Source organism: Thalassophryne amazonica, chromosome 8, assembly GCF_902500255.1.
Source record: "Thalassophryne amazonica chromosome 8, fThaAma1.1, whole genome shotgun sequence".
NCBI lineage: Eukaryota > Metazoa > Chordata > Actinopteri > Batrachoidiformes > Batrachoididae > Thalassophryne > Thalassophryne amazonica.
In genome coordinates this window covers 86,108,351-86,128,510 of record NC_047110.1, presented here as the reverse complement: position 1 = coordinate 86,128,510, position 20,160 = coordinate 86,108,351, and the positions used below count along the sequence as shown (strand labels likewise).

Sequence of the window (20,160 nt, the reverse complement as noted above, 5' to 3'; positions counted from 1 at the left end):
CGACAGTAACTTGTTCTGAAGATGCAATTTCTTTATTTTCCCTTTGTTTAGCAATATTTCCCTTTTTTAAGATCAAAGCATATTTTTATTACAGTTGTCTAGAAATCACTGAAACTGCAAAGAGGCGAGATGATATCTAAATAAATGAGGCTGGCAGCTCATCGACGCAGATTATGTTTGCTCAGGTTTTTCATGAGACGCCAAACAAGTTGTACGAGGGAACCATTGTAACGAGTTTTCTGTGCTTTTGGTTTTAGGCTTTTTTATTACGTTTCCTCTCCATACACAAGTGATGTCACCGAGTGTACTCCTCTTTTTACTTCCAAATGACTGTGACTGTTTGTGATCAATCTCACCCCAGCTCATCGACACTCCACCCACCCACCCCCGCCACCACCACTTCATTTCGGCCCACTCATGCTCATTGTTAAAGGGACATATTGGAAAACCATTAGCTCTCATTATTCTTTATAGCCAGCCACTCTCCCGCCACTCTGTCTTTTAATCATAATCCATGCCGTTGTGTGTGCACGAGCACACGTGGCCTCCACCTCTGCAGTGAAGCACTCTCACTGTAATGCATTTGGGACGTGGTTAGAACCACCCCCTCCCACCGCCACCACACTTTTATGAAGGAGTCGACGGCACAGGCGCCATTCTTTACGGCGGCCCATCTGAGCCGCATCAAACACCACACATTTCTGAACCGTGGTGGCCAAACGGCATCGAATGCAGTGCAGCACAAATAAAAAGAGATTGCCGTGAACAGGGTATAGATTCCCTTTTTATATAGACTCCTCGTAGAGGTACAAATCCTTAGTATCCATTTGGTCCTTGTAACTCCGAATAACCAGGCCCTCGTAAAATGCTGAATCCTGTTACCGCCCCGCAATGAGTTGTGCTCCTGTTTGATCGTTCTTGACAGTGTGTGTGTGTGTGTGTGTGTGTGTGTGTGTGTGTGTGTGTGTGTGTGTGTGTGTGTGTGTGTGTGTGTGTGTGTGTGTGTGTGTGTGTGTGTGTGTGTGTGTTTTGCTGGCATTTTTGTCATTTTGACCATATGCCCTGTGAGACACACTCACACGTAATGAGTGGATTTAAATTCCGGTTGTTCTCTCCCCGGCCAAGGCAACTGTCATCATTGTGCAGCAAAACTCACATAATCCATCTGTGGCCTGACAACATCCTAACAGCTCCACTTTGGAGCAAGAGAAGCTTTATGCCTGCCCATTTTTTCATCTTTTTTATTTCTATTTTTCCTCTCATCGCTTCACATTTCTCCTCTGGCCTGGTTTTTCTTCTTCTCTCTCTTGTCTTGTTTCACTTTTTTTTCCAATTATTTTCCCCCCTGCTTAATTTTATTTTCTTTGGAAATGTTTATCTGCATTTGATTACAGCCGAAATGATGAATGCAGTTGGTCTAATTTAACATTGTTCATGATGATAGTGCTGATCATGAAGATGATGATCATTACAGCGATATTACTGATGATGACAATAACAGTGATTCAACAATATATGATTAATAATGTCAGTGTAACTGATTGTGCTGAAGACAAAAAGGCGCTCTCTAACGTTCTCGCTTGTGTCCATTTTGTCACCTTGGCTCAGACGGAGAGAGACAGACGGAGGGGACAGATGCCAGTCGTAAGAGGGAGACCCGTTCCTCGGCTGGGCACCATAAGAGTGAGGACACCAGTGACAGCAGGGAGGACGAGGCAGCAGTAAGATTTTCTTTCTGCATGCATCATTTTCTGCTTGCCTGTTGGGTTTGTTTGGGTTCTTTGTCTGTGGTTCCACTCTGGACTTATGTGATGATGTCTTCTGGTTGTCTCATATGGAGACTGGTAGATGTTACTGACACAGCATGCACTTTGCACACATATGCACGCAGTCTAGCCCTCGACTCCCTGATTAAACAGAAGTGTGGTGATGGAGCAGTCATAGGGACGTTTGAGGGAGCCTGCCTGTTTGGGTGTCTTTACACCTACACACATTAGTACTTAAGGGAGTGTTGTTTTCAGTCCTGTGTGGCCATCTGTCCATCCATGTGTGAACAAAATAGCTCCAAGTGTTCTGATCTGATTTGGACCAAACTTGGTGGAATGACTGATGGTCAGCCAAGGACAAAGTGAATTGATTTTGAGAAATTTATCAAAGTCAAATTTACAGGACAGTGTTTCCTGTGTATAGGTGATATTTACAACGCTATTTGAGGAATTGGTTAAAGATATGCCAGTGGTTACTATGAAACACTTATATAATGTTATATATCACTTTTCTTTTCACTGCATGACCTTTGACCTTGGATAATCATGAAAGCTAAAACTAATTTACAATGGGTATTCCCAGAAATTGGTTAAATATATACCTATGGTTTCCGGGAAACACTAGTATGAAGACACACATCATCTGTTTAATAGACATGTGGCCTTAAAAGCTAAAACAAATTTTGAATGGCTATGTTAAAGAAATAGCTGTGGTTACTATGAAACACTAATATCAAGTCATATACAGTAGTGTTCAGAATAATAGTAGTGCTATGTGACTGAAAAGATTAATCCAGGTTTTGAGTATATTTCTTATTGTTACATGGGAAACAAGGTACTAGTAGATTCGGTAGATTCTCACAAATCCAACAAGACCAAGCATTCATGATATGCACACTCTTAAGGCTATGAAATTGGGCTATTAGTAAAAAAATGTAGAAAAGGGGGTGTTCACAATAATAGTAGCATCTGCTGTTGACGCTACAAACTCAAAACTATTATGTTCAAACTGCTTTTTTTAGCAATCCTGTGAATCACTAAACTAGTATTTAGTTGTATAACCACAGTTTTTCATGATTTCTTCACATCTGCGAGGCATTAATTTTGTTGGTTTGGAACCAAGATTTTGCTCGTTTACTAGTGTGCTTGGGGTCGTTGTCTTGTTGAAACACCCATTTCAAGGGCATGTCCTCTTCAGCATAAGGCAACATGACCTCTTCAAGTATTTTGACATATCCAAACTGATCCATGATACCTGGTATGCGATATATATAGGCCCAACACCGTAGTAGGAGAAACATGCCCATATCATGATGCTTGCACCACCATGCTTCACTGTCTTCACTGTGAACTGTGGCTTGAATTCAGAGGTTGGGGGTCATCTCACAAACTGTCTGCGGCCCTTGGACCCAAAAAGAACAATTTTACTCTCATCAGTCCACAAAATATTCCTCCATTTCTCTTTAGGCCAGTTGATGTGTTCCTTGGCAAATTGTAACCTCTTCTGCACGTCTTTTATTTAACAGAGGGACTTTGCGGGGATTCTTGCAAATAAATTAGCTTCACACAGGCGTCTTCTAGCTGTCACAGCACTTACAGGTAACTCGAGACTGTCTTTGATCATCCTGGAGCTGATCAATGGGTGAGCCTTTGCCATTCTGGTTTTTGTTCTATCCATTTTGATGGTTGTTTTCCATTTTCTTCCACGCGTCTTTGTTTTTTTGTCCATTTTAAAGCATTGGAGGTCATTGTAGATGAACAGCCTATAAGTTTTTTGCACCTGCATATAAGTTTTCCCCTCTCCAATCAACTTTTTAATCAAACTACGCTGTTCTTCTGAACAATGTCTTGAACATCCCATTTTCCTCAGGCTTTCAAAGAGAAAAGCATGTCCAACAGGTGCTGGCTTCATCCTTAAATAGGGGACACCTGATTCACACCTGTTTGTTCCACAAAATTGATGAGCTCACTGACTGAATGCCACACTACTATTATTGTGAACACCCCCTTTTCTACTTTTTTTTACTTATAGCCCAATTTCATAGCCTTAAGAGTGTGCATATCATGAATGCTTGGTCTTGTTGGATTTGTCAGAATCTACTGATTCTACTGGTACCTTGTTTCCCATGTAACAATAAGAAATATACTCAAAACCTGGATTAATCTTTTTAGTCACATAGCACTACTATTATTCTGAACACTACTGTATCACCTTTGCCTTGGTCACATGACTAATGACTTTGGGTGGCCTTCAGAGGTCAAACTCATTCATAGCTGTTTAAAGGGTAGCACTGTTGCTTTCCCACCTGGTCCTCTCTGTGTGGCGTTTGCATGTTCTCCTGGTGTTTCTGTGAGTTCTCTCTGGGTGCTCCAGCTTCCTGCCACTTCTAAAAACATGCAGGTGAGATGGATTGTGACTCTGAATTGACCGTAGGTGTGAATGTGTTTTTGTCTCACTGAAAGTGGTCCTGCGGTAGACTGGCAGCCTGTCCAGGGTGTACCATGTCTCTTGCCCAGTGACCCCTGGGATAAGGTGCCCTGACACGAGCATGTTTTTGATTCATGCAACAGCACGAACTGTGTTGTGACGATCCCATCCACTGTGTTCACAGCTGGACGCTGTTCTTTGTTCTTCCGGGTGCCACGTGCTCTGCGCTGGACGCTGCGTATATAAAATAATTTTGTGGCGGATTAATTCTTTTTTCTGCAAATTGGCCATTGAAAACGGCTGTAATCACTTTCTGAATCACAGAGGAGGTTGCAGCCGGAGCCATTCATGCGCACATGCGTCCTAACAAGCTGCAGAAAGCATTTTTGAGCTGTCTAAAAACATAATTATTTGACTTGTTTACATTATGATGGCTTGATAAAACAGTTGCATGTTTTTTCCTTCTTGTGTGCAGCTGTTAAAGTATTTATTTTTATGTTTAACAGATTTAACTTCTTGTTATAATCCTTCAGATGAGCTGTGCTTTGATGCGATCCGCTGACGTTACCACTCGGTCTTTTCACTGCTTGTTTACTCCATTTGATGAGCTGCACATTGTGTTGGAGATTAGATCGCACCACATAGCATGACATTTGTGTGTGAATTATTTTTTTGAACATTTCAAAATTCTCTGCACAATAGCACTCACCGGCGCCCCTCTGGCGTCCTGTCTGCACCAGTTAAAGATGAGTTTACACTCCAGCACGACACATCACGACACAGGTTGCGCTGCTGTGTGAATCAAAAACATGCTCGTGTCAGTGCACCTGTAGGGTCAAGCTCCCTCGTGACACTTAACTGGAATAAGCGAGTATAGACAAACTATCAACTACTGATCAAATATCAAGGCAGTATATCAAGTTGTGGATACTGAACAATCTGAGTGCACCTGCTGTAGTTTTGTCTGTGACCGAGTCACATGAAGGTGCCTGAGTGTCCTTTCTTGTTAATATTAATTTAATCCAAATTGAGTATCCCAAACTTAAAATCCTTTTCTCACGTCTGTCTGAGGTTCATGGGCTTTGTATGATCTAAATTCTTGAACTGTTTAGTGTTGCATGTTCTCCATGCGAACCCTCCACAGGGTCTATTAGTTCAAGAGCAATTTGTTTTTTCATGTCTTACTCAAGAACACTTTCACATGTGGGTTAGTGTGGTATGAACCTACCAACCTTTCAGTTTGTGTTCTTCCACTGTGGCCACCAGTAGTATACAGTGTTGATACCGAATGTTAGTACTTTACAAGGGGAGATTGAGAAGTTTTGAACCTTACCCAGAATAATAGGCTGTGGTTCTCTGTCTTTTGCATTCTGAGAAACAGTCATTCTGGAAAATGTGTGAGGTTTGACTCACTGGGTGCAATGTTGAGAAATGTTGGTTTCTCAGAATGCAAAAGATGGAGAACCACGCCCTACTGTTTCTGAGTCAGGCTTCGTCTCAATCGCCCCTCGTAATTTGCATTAAACCAAAATATTTAGAGAATTAAGATAAATTATTCATGTGTTGCTCAGCCAGTGTACAACTTAAGAGATTGTTTTTCTAATTAAGTGTTTGTTGATTGAGCTTTTTGTTTTACAGTTTTAATTTGTGGTGTCAAATTGGGACAGCTTCACAGCAACTTCCTGGCCTGCTTTTTTCTTTTTCTTTTTTTTTGCCAGTCTGCCCCTGCACCAGTGGGATTTACTGTTTCAGTGCGTGTGGACGATTTCATCAGTGCTCCAGCAATCACAGTCCAGATCATAATTATCATCGTACACTTGGGGCTCCATTCTCTCTCTGAACCCACAGATTATTGTTTCACTCTGCCAGCAACTCCTCACTCCATCAAGGAAAAGAAATTAGGGTTGGTGCAACGTACAGGTTAACGTTTATCAGGTTTTATCAATTTGAAGACTGAAACCCATTTACACTTCAGCTTTGTGACCCCTCCCACCAAAGGAAATTGTAATAATGCTTTCAGTTCCAGGAGACCAGATTTTATTAAGAATGGATCGTGCAGTCGGACCTTCTCCACAGAGATGATGTGCAAGAGTTTTGCTGATGTTAGACGTAAATTGGGCAGAGTTTGGAAAAGCTTTACATCATTTGAAACCTCTTAGGGCTCCAAATAAATTATTTTTCTCATTGAATCATCAGCATGTTTTTACTTAATTTCTCAAACCAATTAATGAACTGTTTCACCTAAAAACATCAGAATCATAATTAGAGCCCAACCGATATGGATTTTTTGAGGCCGATGCCGATAACGATATTTGGATGAAAAAAATGCCGATAATCGATAAATCGGCTGATTTGCCGATAGCCGATAAATCAGACGATATTATTTATTTATTTATTTTTTATTAATAAAATGTTCTTTTTTGGACCCTTAACAAAAAAGGTATGAGCTAAAAGCTGAAACTTTGTCCTCATATTGATTAACTTTATAACAGAGTTTAATTTTCAAGTTCAAAAAATGCAATCAACAACATCCTTATAAACTTACTTGTATGCTTTTGTCAGCCTATCAGTGCAGTGTGACAGTGAACTACGGGGGCTGGTGATGAACACATTTAAGCAGGGGTGTAAGTAGCTCTCAGTTGAATAGAGTCAGAGCTCCATTTACTGGACAAACGGTGCAAGGACATTTTACATTGCCGACACAAACATTATTTCAGTACCTGTTCTGTTTATGAGAAATTATTGGCATTCTATCGGCAAAATTTCGGCCGATAGTGAGTACTTTGAAAAGGGCTTATATCGGCCGATAATATCGGCTGGCCGATATATCGGTCGGGCTCTAATCATAATATTTTATTATATCATAATATCTTTTGTATTGCCCAACCAGTCATAATTTAATATGATGAAATAGTAATATAATGACTCAAAGATAAAAATCCCTAAATGTTAAGTGAGTCCCGTCAGGATTTTTTTTTTAGCTCATTGGCTTAAAGCTACAATGTAAAGCATTTAGGAGTGCTTGTTAGTAGAAATGGAATTTTACATTCATGACCATGTGTTTATTACTGAATAATTACCTGCAACAATGATTTGCTGTGTCCTCATGAGATTAGAATGAGCACTTCATATCTACATGGTAGCAAGCCCCCTCAAGGAGGCCACCATGTGCCACCACCATGTTGATACAGTAGCCTAAAAGGGACTATTCGCCAGATGACTGAAGATAAAAAAGGAATCAGTGGTTGCTTCCCTGAATACTGTCTACTGATTGCTGGCTCATTTTTGTGAAATGGAGTATCATACATGTTGGTTGTCACAAAAGAAGGCAAATGAGATTAATTTATGTCTCTAAAAAAGCAAAAACATGAAGGGAAACAATATTGTCACTGACAGCTGTATAACAATCTGCAGTCTCTCTGCTGGGTGACACTAATTCAGGCACACTGTACCTTTAAGTAGCTGATCAGTTATGAAAATATCCAATTTGTCATTTTTTGGAGTGCAAATAAGAGTTCACAAAATACTTTTCAGAAACTGGACAATATTCAACTGTAATTCTTTACATTCTGTAAAGTTTGTCTCTTAAGTGGAACAAATTTGCTGATCTGTTACTAAAATACAGTGGGTTCGTTGGGGTCAAAGGATGAAACAGGTGTGACCAGTCAGTTTTTAAGAAAAGAAAGTAAAAAAAAAAAAATAGAAACTTGGTATCGCTTGATAATTTAAGACCAGATTGAGATCTCTAGCCGTGGTTACTGACAGATGAGTGAGTAGTGGGTGAATTTTGTGTTTTTTGGCTGTTACCATGGTAGTGCTGCAGTTTTCTGTTCCATTAACACCTACAACAGGGATGGGCAACTTGTTCCAGAAAGGGCCAAGAGGGTGCAGGTTTTCTTTGCAGCCACTGACTCCACCAGGTGATTTTACTGATTAATATCACTTTGAGCAGATGGAATCAGTTAATCAGTGAAATCACCTGGTGGAGTCAGTGGCTGCAAAGAAAACCTGCACCCTCTTGGCCCTTTCTGGAACAAGTTGCCCACACTTGACCTACTGAAACGTGTCTCACACATAGTTTGAGAGCAAAATTAAGAGTGTATAACTAGCAGTTCCTGAGACATGACATAACATCCTGAGAAGCACACATGCAAAGCAGAATATACTTTACTGCAATATACAGCTTTTTTAATGTTAGTTTTGTTTTGTTCAGTTTGGAAATTTGTTCTTCAGTCTGTCCAGTTGGAGATTTAGTTGTCATCAACTGCATTGTGCAATCTATATCTTTATCTGTTTGATAATTAATTTAATTACTTATTATTTTAGTTTTATTTTTTAATTAATTAATTAGACTGTGTTCTTGAAAGTCAATCTGGTGTTTGGTTTCCCACAACTGTATTTTGTTCAAAACTAATTATTAATTTTTTGTTCTCTATGACAAAAGAGGTTTTAATTTTGAGATTACACTTACAGAAGCTTTTGATCTGGGCATGAACAATAGTACAGTGTTTGAAGGAACATTGTCCTGCAGATCAAGATACAAAATATTGATTGCTTCAACTCTGTGCTGTAATTGCTGTTGTATCTGTATTTCTCAATATTGTGTGCAACACTTTCACCATTCTGATGAAGCCCTATATAGCCCTGAGGCCCACTCGTGCCGGTGCCTATCCCTAAATTCCGTAGCTGGTTGTCCTTGAGATGATGTAGATGAAATGTCTTGTCCAAGAATACGTACAGGTATTGTGACCGCCCGGGACTCGAACCCAGATTGAGCTACATATTGGCAGCCCATCAACTTATCCTACTGAGCTACCTGCACTACCATCAGTCTGACATAAATTGGTTCTCAGATGTATTTGTTTAAGTTTGCCAAGTCGGAACACTGAATCCTTTAAACATTCACTACTTTACATTAAGCCTCAAGGCAGGAAATCTGTTATTCATCCCACCTTTCTCAACCTCATTTGGCCCAAACGCCGTGCCTACATTGAAATGGCATCTAGCCCGAAGCTCAGGAAACCACATCTGTAAAACTACCTGAACAACTTCAGAAGCAAATAACATTCTACACTATTGAAGAAGTGACTGAATGTTTAAAAGAAATGTCAGTGACAAAATGTCACAAGTGAAGCCCTCAGTAATCTACATTTTTGATATTCACATATCTTAGACCAGTAAAGGAGGATGTGTACATGATGTCAGCACACCCTATGCTCAGACACAGTTAGAAAGACTCAAACGAGGTCTGCTACAAGCATTGTGAGGAACATTGGCTACGACACTGTGGCCACATGCTGTGTTTCTCTGGCACTTGTCCATTGCACGTGTTTCAGTGTTGACAACCTCAGCAACTGGAAACAGCAAAGGGGACTCCCCACGTCTCATCTGGCGACTTTTGAAAGCTGGGGAAAACCTTCTCAGCTTGAGTGGTTGCCATCCAGGACCCAGTGTGGTTTATTGTGGTGGATGCTTCTAGACCTGACATGAATCATAAGCCTTATGCTTATTACAGAAGGTTTCCTCCCTCTCATCACTGTTGGTAAGGAGTATGTTGTCTGGAAGAGAATAAACTTTTACTCCAGTAAGTCTTCAGAGGGGCAGGTGCAGCTGCAGTCCACCCAAATAGGGAGTCTCTGCATTTCCACAGTGAGACTTTACGCCACTCTCATTTGGTAGCTAGAAGGGGCCCCACGTGGGAAACAGTGTGGGGTGTTGTTGCACTTCATAGAGCCTTTATAGGAGGTTTACAATTGTCATTACAAAATGAGCCAAAATAAGTGGGTATTTGGGGGTCCTTCTTTCCAAAGGGGGTCTTAAAGATTTTCCTGGTTTGTCTCTCCTGGTAGTGCAGCCCTGGCTGCAGCAGATAGATGACTACTTTCAAGAAGTACGGATGAACTGGCTGTCTGCCCAGGTGGTTGGCATCCTGACCTGATCTTTCATTGTCATGGCTGGCCTTGAAATGGGGATCTTCTTGGTAAGAGGCAAAAAATTACTCACCACTTGCTGCCACTGAAAAGCGAACATAGTGACGTATAACGCAATGCTAAAATACACAGAATGTGACCTTTTGACCTTTTAAAATAGGTGACGATTAGCCATGTTTGAATTTGTCCAAGGTCTGTGTCTCAAGAATGTTCCCTTTGAGTTTGAAGACCCTGGCAGTAACAGGACTGGACTTATGGACAGATGGATACAAAGCCTTTACAATACCCGATGGCCATATTTTGGCCTCGGGTAAAAACAGAAATGCTTTGCAAAGCCCCACAACCCAAGTACAAACATCACAAAAAGAAGTTGCTGCCCAGACTCTTCAGTCTCACTCATAATGTCAGACCACGCTGTGGTCAGGCCGGGAAGAATGATTTCACCACTGTGACTATCGGGTTTCCTAACTCTGTATAGTGAAGCCGTCTTGCTGGCTGACGGTTGCTCTCAGATCTCCTGACAGGGTTATCTATGTCCATCTGTTCCCCTATCTCCTCTGTATTTATTGTCTCTATTGGGGCCGACTCATTTTTTTTTCTACTGCATCCCATTCCCCATTTCCTCTTTCCAGAAGTTCTGCACTTCTGTGCCAACTTTTTCCTCATCACTGTCTGACATGTCTGAAATAACTGGGAGATGCTCACTTTGGATGTCTGGAAATTCATCCTCAAATAAATCATTTAGAATGTTCAATCTTTTGGAAATTCTTTAATTTGCCATGCAGCAGCGTTTATCAGTCAACATTTGTTGATGCAAGACCTTTCCCATATTTGATCACATATTTGGTTAGCGTCTCAAGAGGTGGGGGTATGGGGTCTCCTCACCACCCCCCACACCCCCACCCACCCCTAGATCCGCCACTGGCTGCATGTCTTCTAAGTGATGTTATCTTTTCTCCACTACCTTCAATTCCTTTTAGAGTTTACTTTAAAATTCTTGCTAACATTTGGAGCCTTGCATGGCCTAGCAACATGTTAGATATCTGAGCTACATTTCTGTCCAGTCTCTCAGGTTTTAAGACTACTGCCCCCACCCCACTAAGATCATCCCTTTCAAGCCATTGCAACTAAACACTGGAACAAGCCTCCTTCATCTCTACATTCCATTGATTTTTGTAGACTCTCTGACTTTCAAAAAGCAGCTGAAGACATTTTTATTCTGACAGGCTTTGGTTAGATAGATAGGGTAGGGTGGATTTTTTTTTCTTTTTTTTTAATCCTGTGCGTGGTAGTGCATACTGGGGTCTTGTTTTCAGTCCCAAGTGTGTTTCTGTGTGTGAACAAAATAATTCAGATTATTGATCTTATTTGGTCTAGACATGGTGGAATGGTTGCTTCTTGTCCAAGTACACAGTGATTTGATTGGAAGAAAAAATGTATTCAAAGGAAAGACAAGGTCTCAGGCCAAGGTCAAAGATTTGGCCTCATATTATATTTCCAAGTGTATCTCAAATAAATACATGAATACAAATTTGAATGTTATGAAAAAGTTTAACGTCTTTTGTCAGGTATTTCAGAAAGTGAAAATGTTACATATTGTAGACTCATTACATAAAAAATAAAATGTTTCAAGTATTTTGCTATTTTAAATTTGATAATTAAAGCCTATAGCTTAAAAGGGTGGTGAGGTATCTTGCAATATTACAATATTTCATAAGATCAGTGTTAAAAAAAATTATTTATAATACAGAAATGTTAAACGTCTGAAAAGTATATTAATTTATGTACTCCTTTTCAATTAATTACTGCATTAGTGAGACATGCCAAAGAGGCGATCAGCCTGTGGCACTGCTGAGGAGTCATGGAAGCCCAGGTTGCTTTGATAGCGGCCTCCAGCATGTCTGTATTGTGGGGTTTGGTAGTGCTCATCTTCCCCTTGACAGTGCCCTCATAGAAGATCAAGTAGAGCAATACTATGGTCAGCAAACCACTTACTAGTAGTTTTAGCACTGTGGGCAGGTGTCAAGTCCTACTACAAAAGGAAATCAGCCTCTCTGTACACCTTATCAGCACAAGGAAACATGAAGTGCTCTAAAATCTCCTGAATTAACTGGTTTAAATGATTAATAGGATTAAATGGGTAACAAGTGGCTGTATTTAAGGGCTTACCTGAAGTAGTGTTTTCTTGCATAAGACATGAGTTTCTTATCATATGGACTCATCCAGTGTGACGTATGTGTGAACTCATCACTTCTCTGTGCTGCGGAGACTCAAAATAAAATCTTTTATATAACGGCTGAGTGGATCCTTGTCATTTGATTGGTGCTTTGTATGTCACGTGACATGGATTATTCGTCCCATTTGTGTTGCATTCCATTTAATGTGCAATTTGGTTCCATACATTTTGTACCATTGCACACTGTGAACCCCACCCACTAGTGGGGGCAGCGTTTAGCTAAACGTGGAGTTTGTTTTGCTGATGGATGACGATTTGAAGGAGCTAATTGACAGTGCTAATTCTTCTAACACACACACACAAACATATCCACTATGCTGTAAGCCGTCTGGAAGCATGAAGAGCTGTTAGGCGGAAGTTAGAATGAAAAGCTGGACTAATTTCTGATGTGATTTCTCTCTCTCTCTCTCTCTCTCTCTGCACTGAGGAAGTACACAGTCTTTTTTTCTTTCTTTTTTTGGATGTATACGAAGTCGGTGCACGGCATCACAGCATTGTCAGAATTATTTTTGGACTCCTATTTAAAGTTCGTGTTGGATTGTTGATGTCAAAGCAGCAGTGATGCACCAAAATGTAAGTCCCTTTTCTGTTGTTTATGAATTAATATAATATCAAATGACAAGGATCTATTTTAGCCAAAACAAATAATGAATGTTTTTACGTACATTCTTTCAATGCAATGAATATTTAATTTGGTGACAGCTGGAATAATCCATTTAACTCGGCTTCGCCTCATTGAATGGTGCGTTCAACCTGTCACCTCATGAAATATCCATACCATTGAACTCATAAATATTCATTATCTGTATATTATTTTGTAAAATATCAATGAAAGCACTTTATGAAGTTGTTTAAGAGTAAAAGCATATGTTTTATTTAGAAAATGGGGTGAAGAGAAAGTTGAGAGAAATATAAAAACTTAAAGTACACGTCCTTCAAAGAAAAAACACCTGTAACAAGTAACTTGTCTTGTAACAAAGTGTTTTTATTTCGTTAGTTTACCACGCTGCAGTTAGCAACATTACTGATGGAACGTGCACTCCAACATCATTCTAATACACCATGCGCAACACAGTACAGTGTACATGTTTGGCTACACACAAGTTTTGGCCGCAAAAACTGGCACTATTTAAGGTTTAGCCCAAACTGTTACCACATGGCTGCTGACTAGCCAAACGGTCCGGCCTAGAGAAGGTGATGATATATCCTCCTCCATAAAATGCAGAAGTGTTTGAAATCGATTTAAGTGAAAGCTTTAGGAAATGTGCGGGAAGAGATAAGGGCCGAGAAGAGACGTCGGTGGGGGTTTTCTGAACAGCCTCCCAATAAACGCTAAATCTGCCGATAGTGTTGGGGCATCTCCTCTGTAACAGTCAAATGAAAAGCGGCTTGCTCGGCTCGTGTGCTGACGCTCAGCTATTTAACTGCACCGTGAGCATTCTGCTGAAGTCTGCTAAAATGTGTCACAAAGTTTATGAGATGCTCTTTTTGGATTTTAATAGCATAGCTTTGTCATTTCTCCCTAAATGACTACTGATAGATTTGGTTTGCTTTGAGTAATGATCACCAAGATTAACTGTGTTCACAGTTTAATGGTAGCACACTTTAAATCATGACAGAGTTTAGCAGATAGTATTGGCCCATTGCATGGGGCGCTTATATGGATTTATGATCTAGAGAGTATATTATTGTGCTCCATTTATGGTTATCCACAACACTGCTTTATTTATAACAAGCACTCTGTTTCATCCTTTGAAATGTGTGTGCATGTCAGCGCACTCCACCTTTTTTCCCCACTCAGCTATACTATTAAACCTGCAAGTCTCATCTATAATTTACATCCCCATTTATAAGCTCTTTGTTCCAGCAATGCCTGACCTCTGACTGCGTATTTGCGTGTGGGCTGTGGTACTCGTGCACATGCAGCATGTATTGTTTTGCATCTTTCCAGAGTTTGCTCTTAATTCAGTGCCAACTTTTCAATGAAAATAAAATGGCATGATTGGCAAGTTCAGAAGATGTGAGGTTGCTGCAGTGAGACATTCCTGCTGTTGGAAACTGTCAAAAGTTAGCGATGAAGAAGCTTTAGATTACTAGGTCGTAGTACCCATATCCATGAAGACAATAATGGCTACAGCAGTCTGGAATTTGATCCCAGTGTCCTTGACCTTCACCCAGTGCTGGACTGGGACAAAAATTCAGCCCTGGACTTTTTGGTTCAAACTGGCTCAACACTACAATCCGCGTGCAAATACTGTGCCAACTTGCCCCCCGTTGAAGTACATATAAACACACAAGCCCTTAATAACACTATTATACTGAACAATATCCCTTTATATTCTGGAGCCTTGAATAAACTAAATGATGACTACACAGTATGTTGCTCACTTGGTCTTCAGAAAGATGCTGAAGAAAAGATTTAAGATTCAAGAATGTTTGTTTATCACTCACTTATAAGTGGTGAAACGGTCATGGCATCGGCAGGCTGGCAGCAAGGTACTGTAGGTCACATCACACAAATAAATGGCCGTGTGAAAGACAGACACTAAAAGATGTATGCATTATATAAGTGATTATTGAACAATATCCATGCAAATTTTCAAGTCTTGACAGAAATAAATGTATAATACATAGCCAGGAAAAGAGGAAAGTAAGTGTATTGCTATTACAAGGAGGATGCGGGCTAAAGAACATCAGGACACTGGCAGCAAGGAAGACAACTGTAGGTCCCTCACTAAACAAACAGTGGATAGAACAAATATAAAGCTCTCCTCAGCCCTGTGAAAGACTGACACCATTATTTAAGGGATTACAAATTGTAAATTAACAACACAGTGTGGAATACGTTTGAGCAAGATTACGTGCAAAAAATGAGTCTGAATGCAATCAGAACTTTGGATTGTTGCCTTTAGTATGGAAAACAATACTATAATAGAAAGATACTTTTACAGCTCAACTTAATGTATAGCCAATAAAGCATGACAAGAGAGGAAATACTTGTAATTTGTGTACTGCATCATGAGTAATATGTATGGAGGTGTTTTATTGTAATGGTAGTTAATCAGTATTTTATTATTTTTAACTGTATAATGTGAGACTGTTGAAAGGACAATAAACCATAAATACCTGGAAAGGAAACATTTGTTATGTTCTTAGATCAATGCCCTTCATGAGCAAAGTGGACTTTTGGCATGTTGGTGCATGTTAACACTTTAAAAACTTTAAATCTAGTGGCCTGATTTGGGGGATGTCATTATAGGTAGAAATGATCAAAAATTGTGAAAATGGCAGATCTACATGCTCATACCACATTGCATTGCAACATGTGAGTTGTAAGCTTGTAGATCTGCAATGATGTGTGGCATCCTTTGATGAAAGTATAAAATAGTAGTTATTAATAAAAGCAACTAATCAGTTAATCAGGATATGAATATGGTATTGTTTTCCAGTAGTATAGATGTACTTTGTAACACACCACACTATGTAGTTTGCTATGAGGCGAGTACATTGATTGAAACATTTATGCAGACGTAAATCTTAGACCCATAGGTGCAACCAGAAAGGGGGGGAGGGTGGCGTTTTCATTTATAGGCTCAGTCTGTATTGTCAACAACTCAGTCTGATATTTCCGTACAGACCGAGTAAGCAAGGTTAATAATTCATTTATTTTATATAAAACACACAAACTTACTGTTGGGAAGGTGTCGTAGCACGGACCCACAACAGGGGGCGCAAATGAACGGACAATGAATAAGCCAAAAAGGTAACAATTTAATGTTGTGATAATACACAACGAAACGTACAGTAATTTGCACAGTCAATTTAACACCAGGTGACGTGTAGGCAGGCTCGAAGATAGAAGACCCCCGACGAGAGAGAAGCCGCGTCCCACACGGCTTCCACCACCAACGGTCTGAAGAACACCGGAGCCGCCAAGTCCCGAGTCCCCAGGTGGCCTCTGTCTTCGGCTGTCGACCCTGGTACTGCTGGCAGAAAGCAGAAATATGATGAGTGAGTGTGAGTCCGCACACTCAGTAATTCTTAGTCCCAACACAGCCAGGAGGGAGCACCTCCACCTCCAAACTAGGTTATCACTCGTGCAGCTCCTGTTGTCTTCTTTCTGGATGGAGTGAGAGACGAAGACCGTCGTCCTCTCACTATCCGCCAATCCAGTCTTCCACAGACCTCACAGGTACGCGGCTGCACACAGATCACAGTTTTAGATACACTGAATAATTATAGCAGAGAAGAATTACCTTGGTAATGGTAGTCGATTTCTCGGCGGGGAGGTGGAGTTGCAGTCCGGCTTTTATGGTGGTGATGATGAACGAGTGACAGCTGGTGCAGAGGATGAGTGACAGCTGTCACTTCTTCTGGGTCTGGCGCCCTCTCGTGCTTGGAGCCCGCACTCCAAGCAGGGCGCCCTCTGGTGGTGGTAGGCCAGCAGTACCTCCTCTTCAGCGGCCCACACAACACTTATGGTATCATCCAAATATGGAAGCTGCTGACGGTTTTGGGCTTGTAGTCAGACCTGTTAGCTTTACCTCCATAAAGAACTTGCTTAAAAGATGCTCAGGTTAGCTGGTAAGCTTTCAATCTGTGTGTGTTTTTTTCTGATGCTGTTTAGATATTTATGGAGTATTTTCATGTCTGACTTGATTTTTCTAATTGTGTTTTTAGCTTTCTGGTTTGTAACAAATGTGATAAGCGATCCGCACCGATTGTCATGGTAACGATCTGGTATGAGAAATTATCAGACCAGAAATGAGCCAATCAGAGCACACGTAGCGTCGTAGCCATATAATAATAGTGTGTATATGATAACAAGAATCTAAACAACTTATGAATGCATTAAGACAGTAAATTAACATTTAAAAAAGTTACGTAACTAACAGGAAATAAAAGGGCCAAGTTCTTCTTCTAAAAACTTTTGAGGTCTAAGGTTCTAAAAACATTCTGGACTCACACGCCATTCCAATTCGTTATAGAAACTTTGCATAATTTAGTACCACGCTTCAAAAATGTCAGCTACCTATTTTATAAACACTACCCAATCTAGAGCCCATGGTTCCCCACAGAGAACATGCTAGTGCTGTTTTATGTGTCTAAAAATGTCCAAGGTTCATTATCTTGTTAATCAAGAAATCGTCTCATCTGAAGCAGCATCAGTGGACAGGTTATTTTAATTTACAGTGGAACGGCAACGATTTCTAAAGAATCTTTTTTTTTTTTTACTTCAAATTGTATTAATTACACATTTTCTAATATAAGAAACTTTTTTTTTTTACTTCAAAATTAAAGTAATCATGAGCAGTATGGTGGATTAGTGTTTAGTACTGTTGCCTCACAGCAAAAAGGTCATGGGTTTGATTCCCACCTGTGGCCTTTCTGTGTGGAGCTTGCATGTTCTCCCCGTGTTTGTGTGGGTTTCCTCCTGGTGCTCCGGTTTCCTCCCACATTTAAAGACATGCAGGTTAGGTAAATTGCAAACTTTCTAATTGTCCAGGTCTCCCTTGCAAAAGAGATCTTGATCTCAATGGGACTAACCTGGTTAAATAAAGGTTAAATTAAATAAAAATCTGAAATTAGTCTTGATGTAAAAAATAAATCAACAAATAAATTTGTAAGGATTTTCTTTAGAAAATGTTTTGGGCTGGATGCCTTGTTTCTATTGGTCGTGTGAAGATATGTCACAGCGTGCAGCGGTGAAAGCGGGGGAAAGTTGTATTTGGTTGAACTTTGACTGCTCTGAACTTGGTTATGCGCCCTCACAGCTGAGCATCATGCAGGCTCGGATTTGTTTGCTTGAAGCTTCTCATTGAAAAGTTTGGGTTTTTGAAAATCACAAACATTGGTGAAAAAGTGCACCCATGGCTGAGTCTATAACCCACCAGAAACAGGTCTGATGAAATGCCAAAATATGAACAATTTATAATTTCCTTTCAGTTTTATCCATTTAATCCCCAAAATAGAGTACTTGTGAAAATTGAAAAGATTTATGCAAAACACTTGCTGAAGTGCTACTAAACCTTTTTTTTCACTTATCTGTTTCTTTCTCACTTTACTGCTTGCTTTTCTTTAAAAAGCAAACAGTATGTGACTGGCCATGTTAAGTGGCATCCTTGGTCTGAGTAAAAGGATGCTGGCTTCTGATAAAAGCATCATAAATGTGTCTGGGAGCTTTTCTGTTTGTTGTTAGATGGATCGAAAAGGCTGCAGCGGTAACACAGGGAGTGTTAATCTGAGAGTAGAGGACAAGCCAAAGGAAGGATGAGATTAGATGGAAGGAAACAATAGGAAATTACAAGTAAAAAGTGAACGAAACAAGGAGCGGCATCATCTGCAGTGGAGGTAATTACATTCCTCTCTGTGAAGACGAGTAGTGAGCAGCAAATGTTGGCATCTGCACTTTTCTTCCTTTGCCTGCAAATCACTAAAATTGCAGTTTATAAAGTTGACCAGGTGTGTCAGCTCTAGCAATTACAGAAGTCAACCATTTTTCTTTTCTTTTTTTTAAGCATGGAATATCTCTCAGGCCACCTGCTTCTCAAGATGAAAACGGCAGTAGATTTATGTGGTCACAGAGTGTGTGCAAGTGTGCACCACACCTCCATGCCTCCAGATGGTTACTGCTTTTTCTGACAGGCTGACAACAAGGTTACACAAAACAAGTCAGTGGACAAGGCAGGTTAGAAAGTTTCAAGGCAAATGTACTTCTCAAAGTACTGTTTATGGGTGATAACGTGCGCCATTATTCAGTGATGTAGTGTGCCGAGTTTTTTTTTGTATCTACTTTGTGCACCCCGTTCAGAAAATCATGGACAGACCAGCACAGGGCATAGGCGTAGGAGGTAGGGTCTATTTGGGGGTCGACACCAAATTTGCCCGAATTTCAGAAACCCCATGACTCTTTAAATTACCATACATTTATATACCCATATTTATATTTATATTGGTGACCAAATAACGGTTTGAATGTTTAAGTCTGACATTTTAGGTCATTCTATTCTGTATTCAGAGTCTACATGGCCCATGCCCGAATTTCCCAGTCCATCTACCCAAATTTGAGCATTTTGCCGAGCCCCTGCCCCCCCACCTCCTACACCTATGGCACAGGGTGTTACCTGGAACATGAAAAAGGCATGTTGTATGACCACGCATAGCAGGGTCCAACTCCCCCCACCCCCTAAATTATAAGACAAATTGGATAAGCCTGTAACTCTTCCCGTAGGATCCCAAGGCATTCCCCATGTAAAAGTTACAGGTCTTGGCCAAGGTTAGGGAAGAGCAGGATGAGCTGCTTGCTGTGCTGCCACCGTGACCCGGATAAGTGGCTGAAATTAAATGAATTAATATAGCCAAATTGTTCCCATTGTGTTGTGAAAGTGTAGTGACACGGACCCACAACAGGGGGCGCAAATGAACGGTCAATAGATGAGCCAAAAAGTAACTATTTAATGTTGTGAAATGTGCACAACGAATATACAGACAATCTCAGAATATGATTACAGTCAAATTACAAAGGTGACGTGTGGGCAGGCTCAAGGATAGAAGACGTCTGTCCTGAGAAGGGCCGGAACCACATGATTTCTGCCACCACCGAACCTGGTGAATACTGGAGCCGCCAAGTCCCGAATTCCCAGGTGATCACCGTCTCCGACTGTCGGATCTGGTACTGCTGGCGAGAACAAAGACAGTCAAGTGTGGGTGTGTGTACACCCAGTAACAACAACGGTGGGAATGCCACCTCCACCTCTCACTCAATATGTGATGAGTACCGCAGTGATTCCTCAGGGGAAA

The 20,160-nt window shown here is 40.6% G+C and overlaps 1 protein-coding gene across 1 annotated transcript in view; it reads left to right on the top strand.

Annotated features, from left to right (window-relative positions):
- Nucleotides 1-20,160, top strand: part of b4galnt4a (beta-1,4-N-acetyl-galactosaminyl transferase 4a) — a 440,181-nt gene that overhangs the window by 126,200 nt on the left and 293,821 nt on the right. Inside the window, exon 2 of the mRNA XM_034176867.1 lies at nucleotides 1,609-1,721. Within this exon, the coding sequence (XP_034032758.1) occupies nucleotides 1,609-1,721 (113 nt within the window). The remainder of the gene's footprint in view (nucleotides 1-1,608; nucleotides 1,722-20,160) is intronic.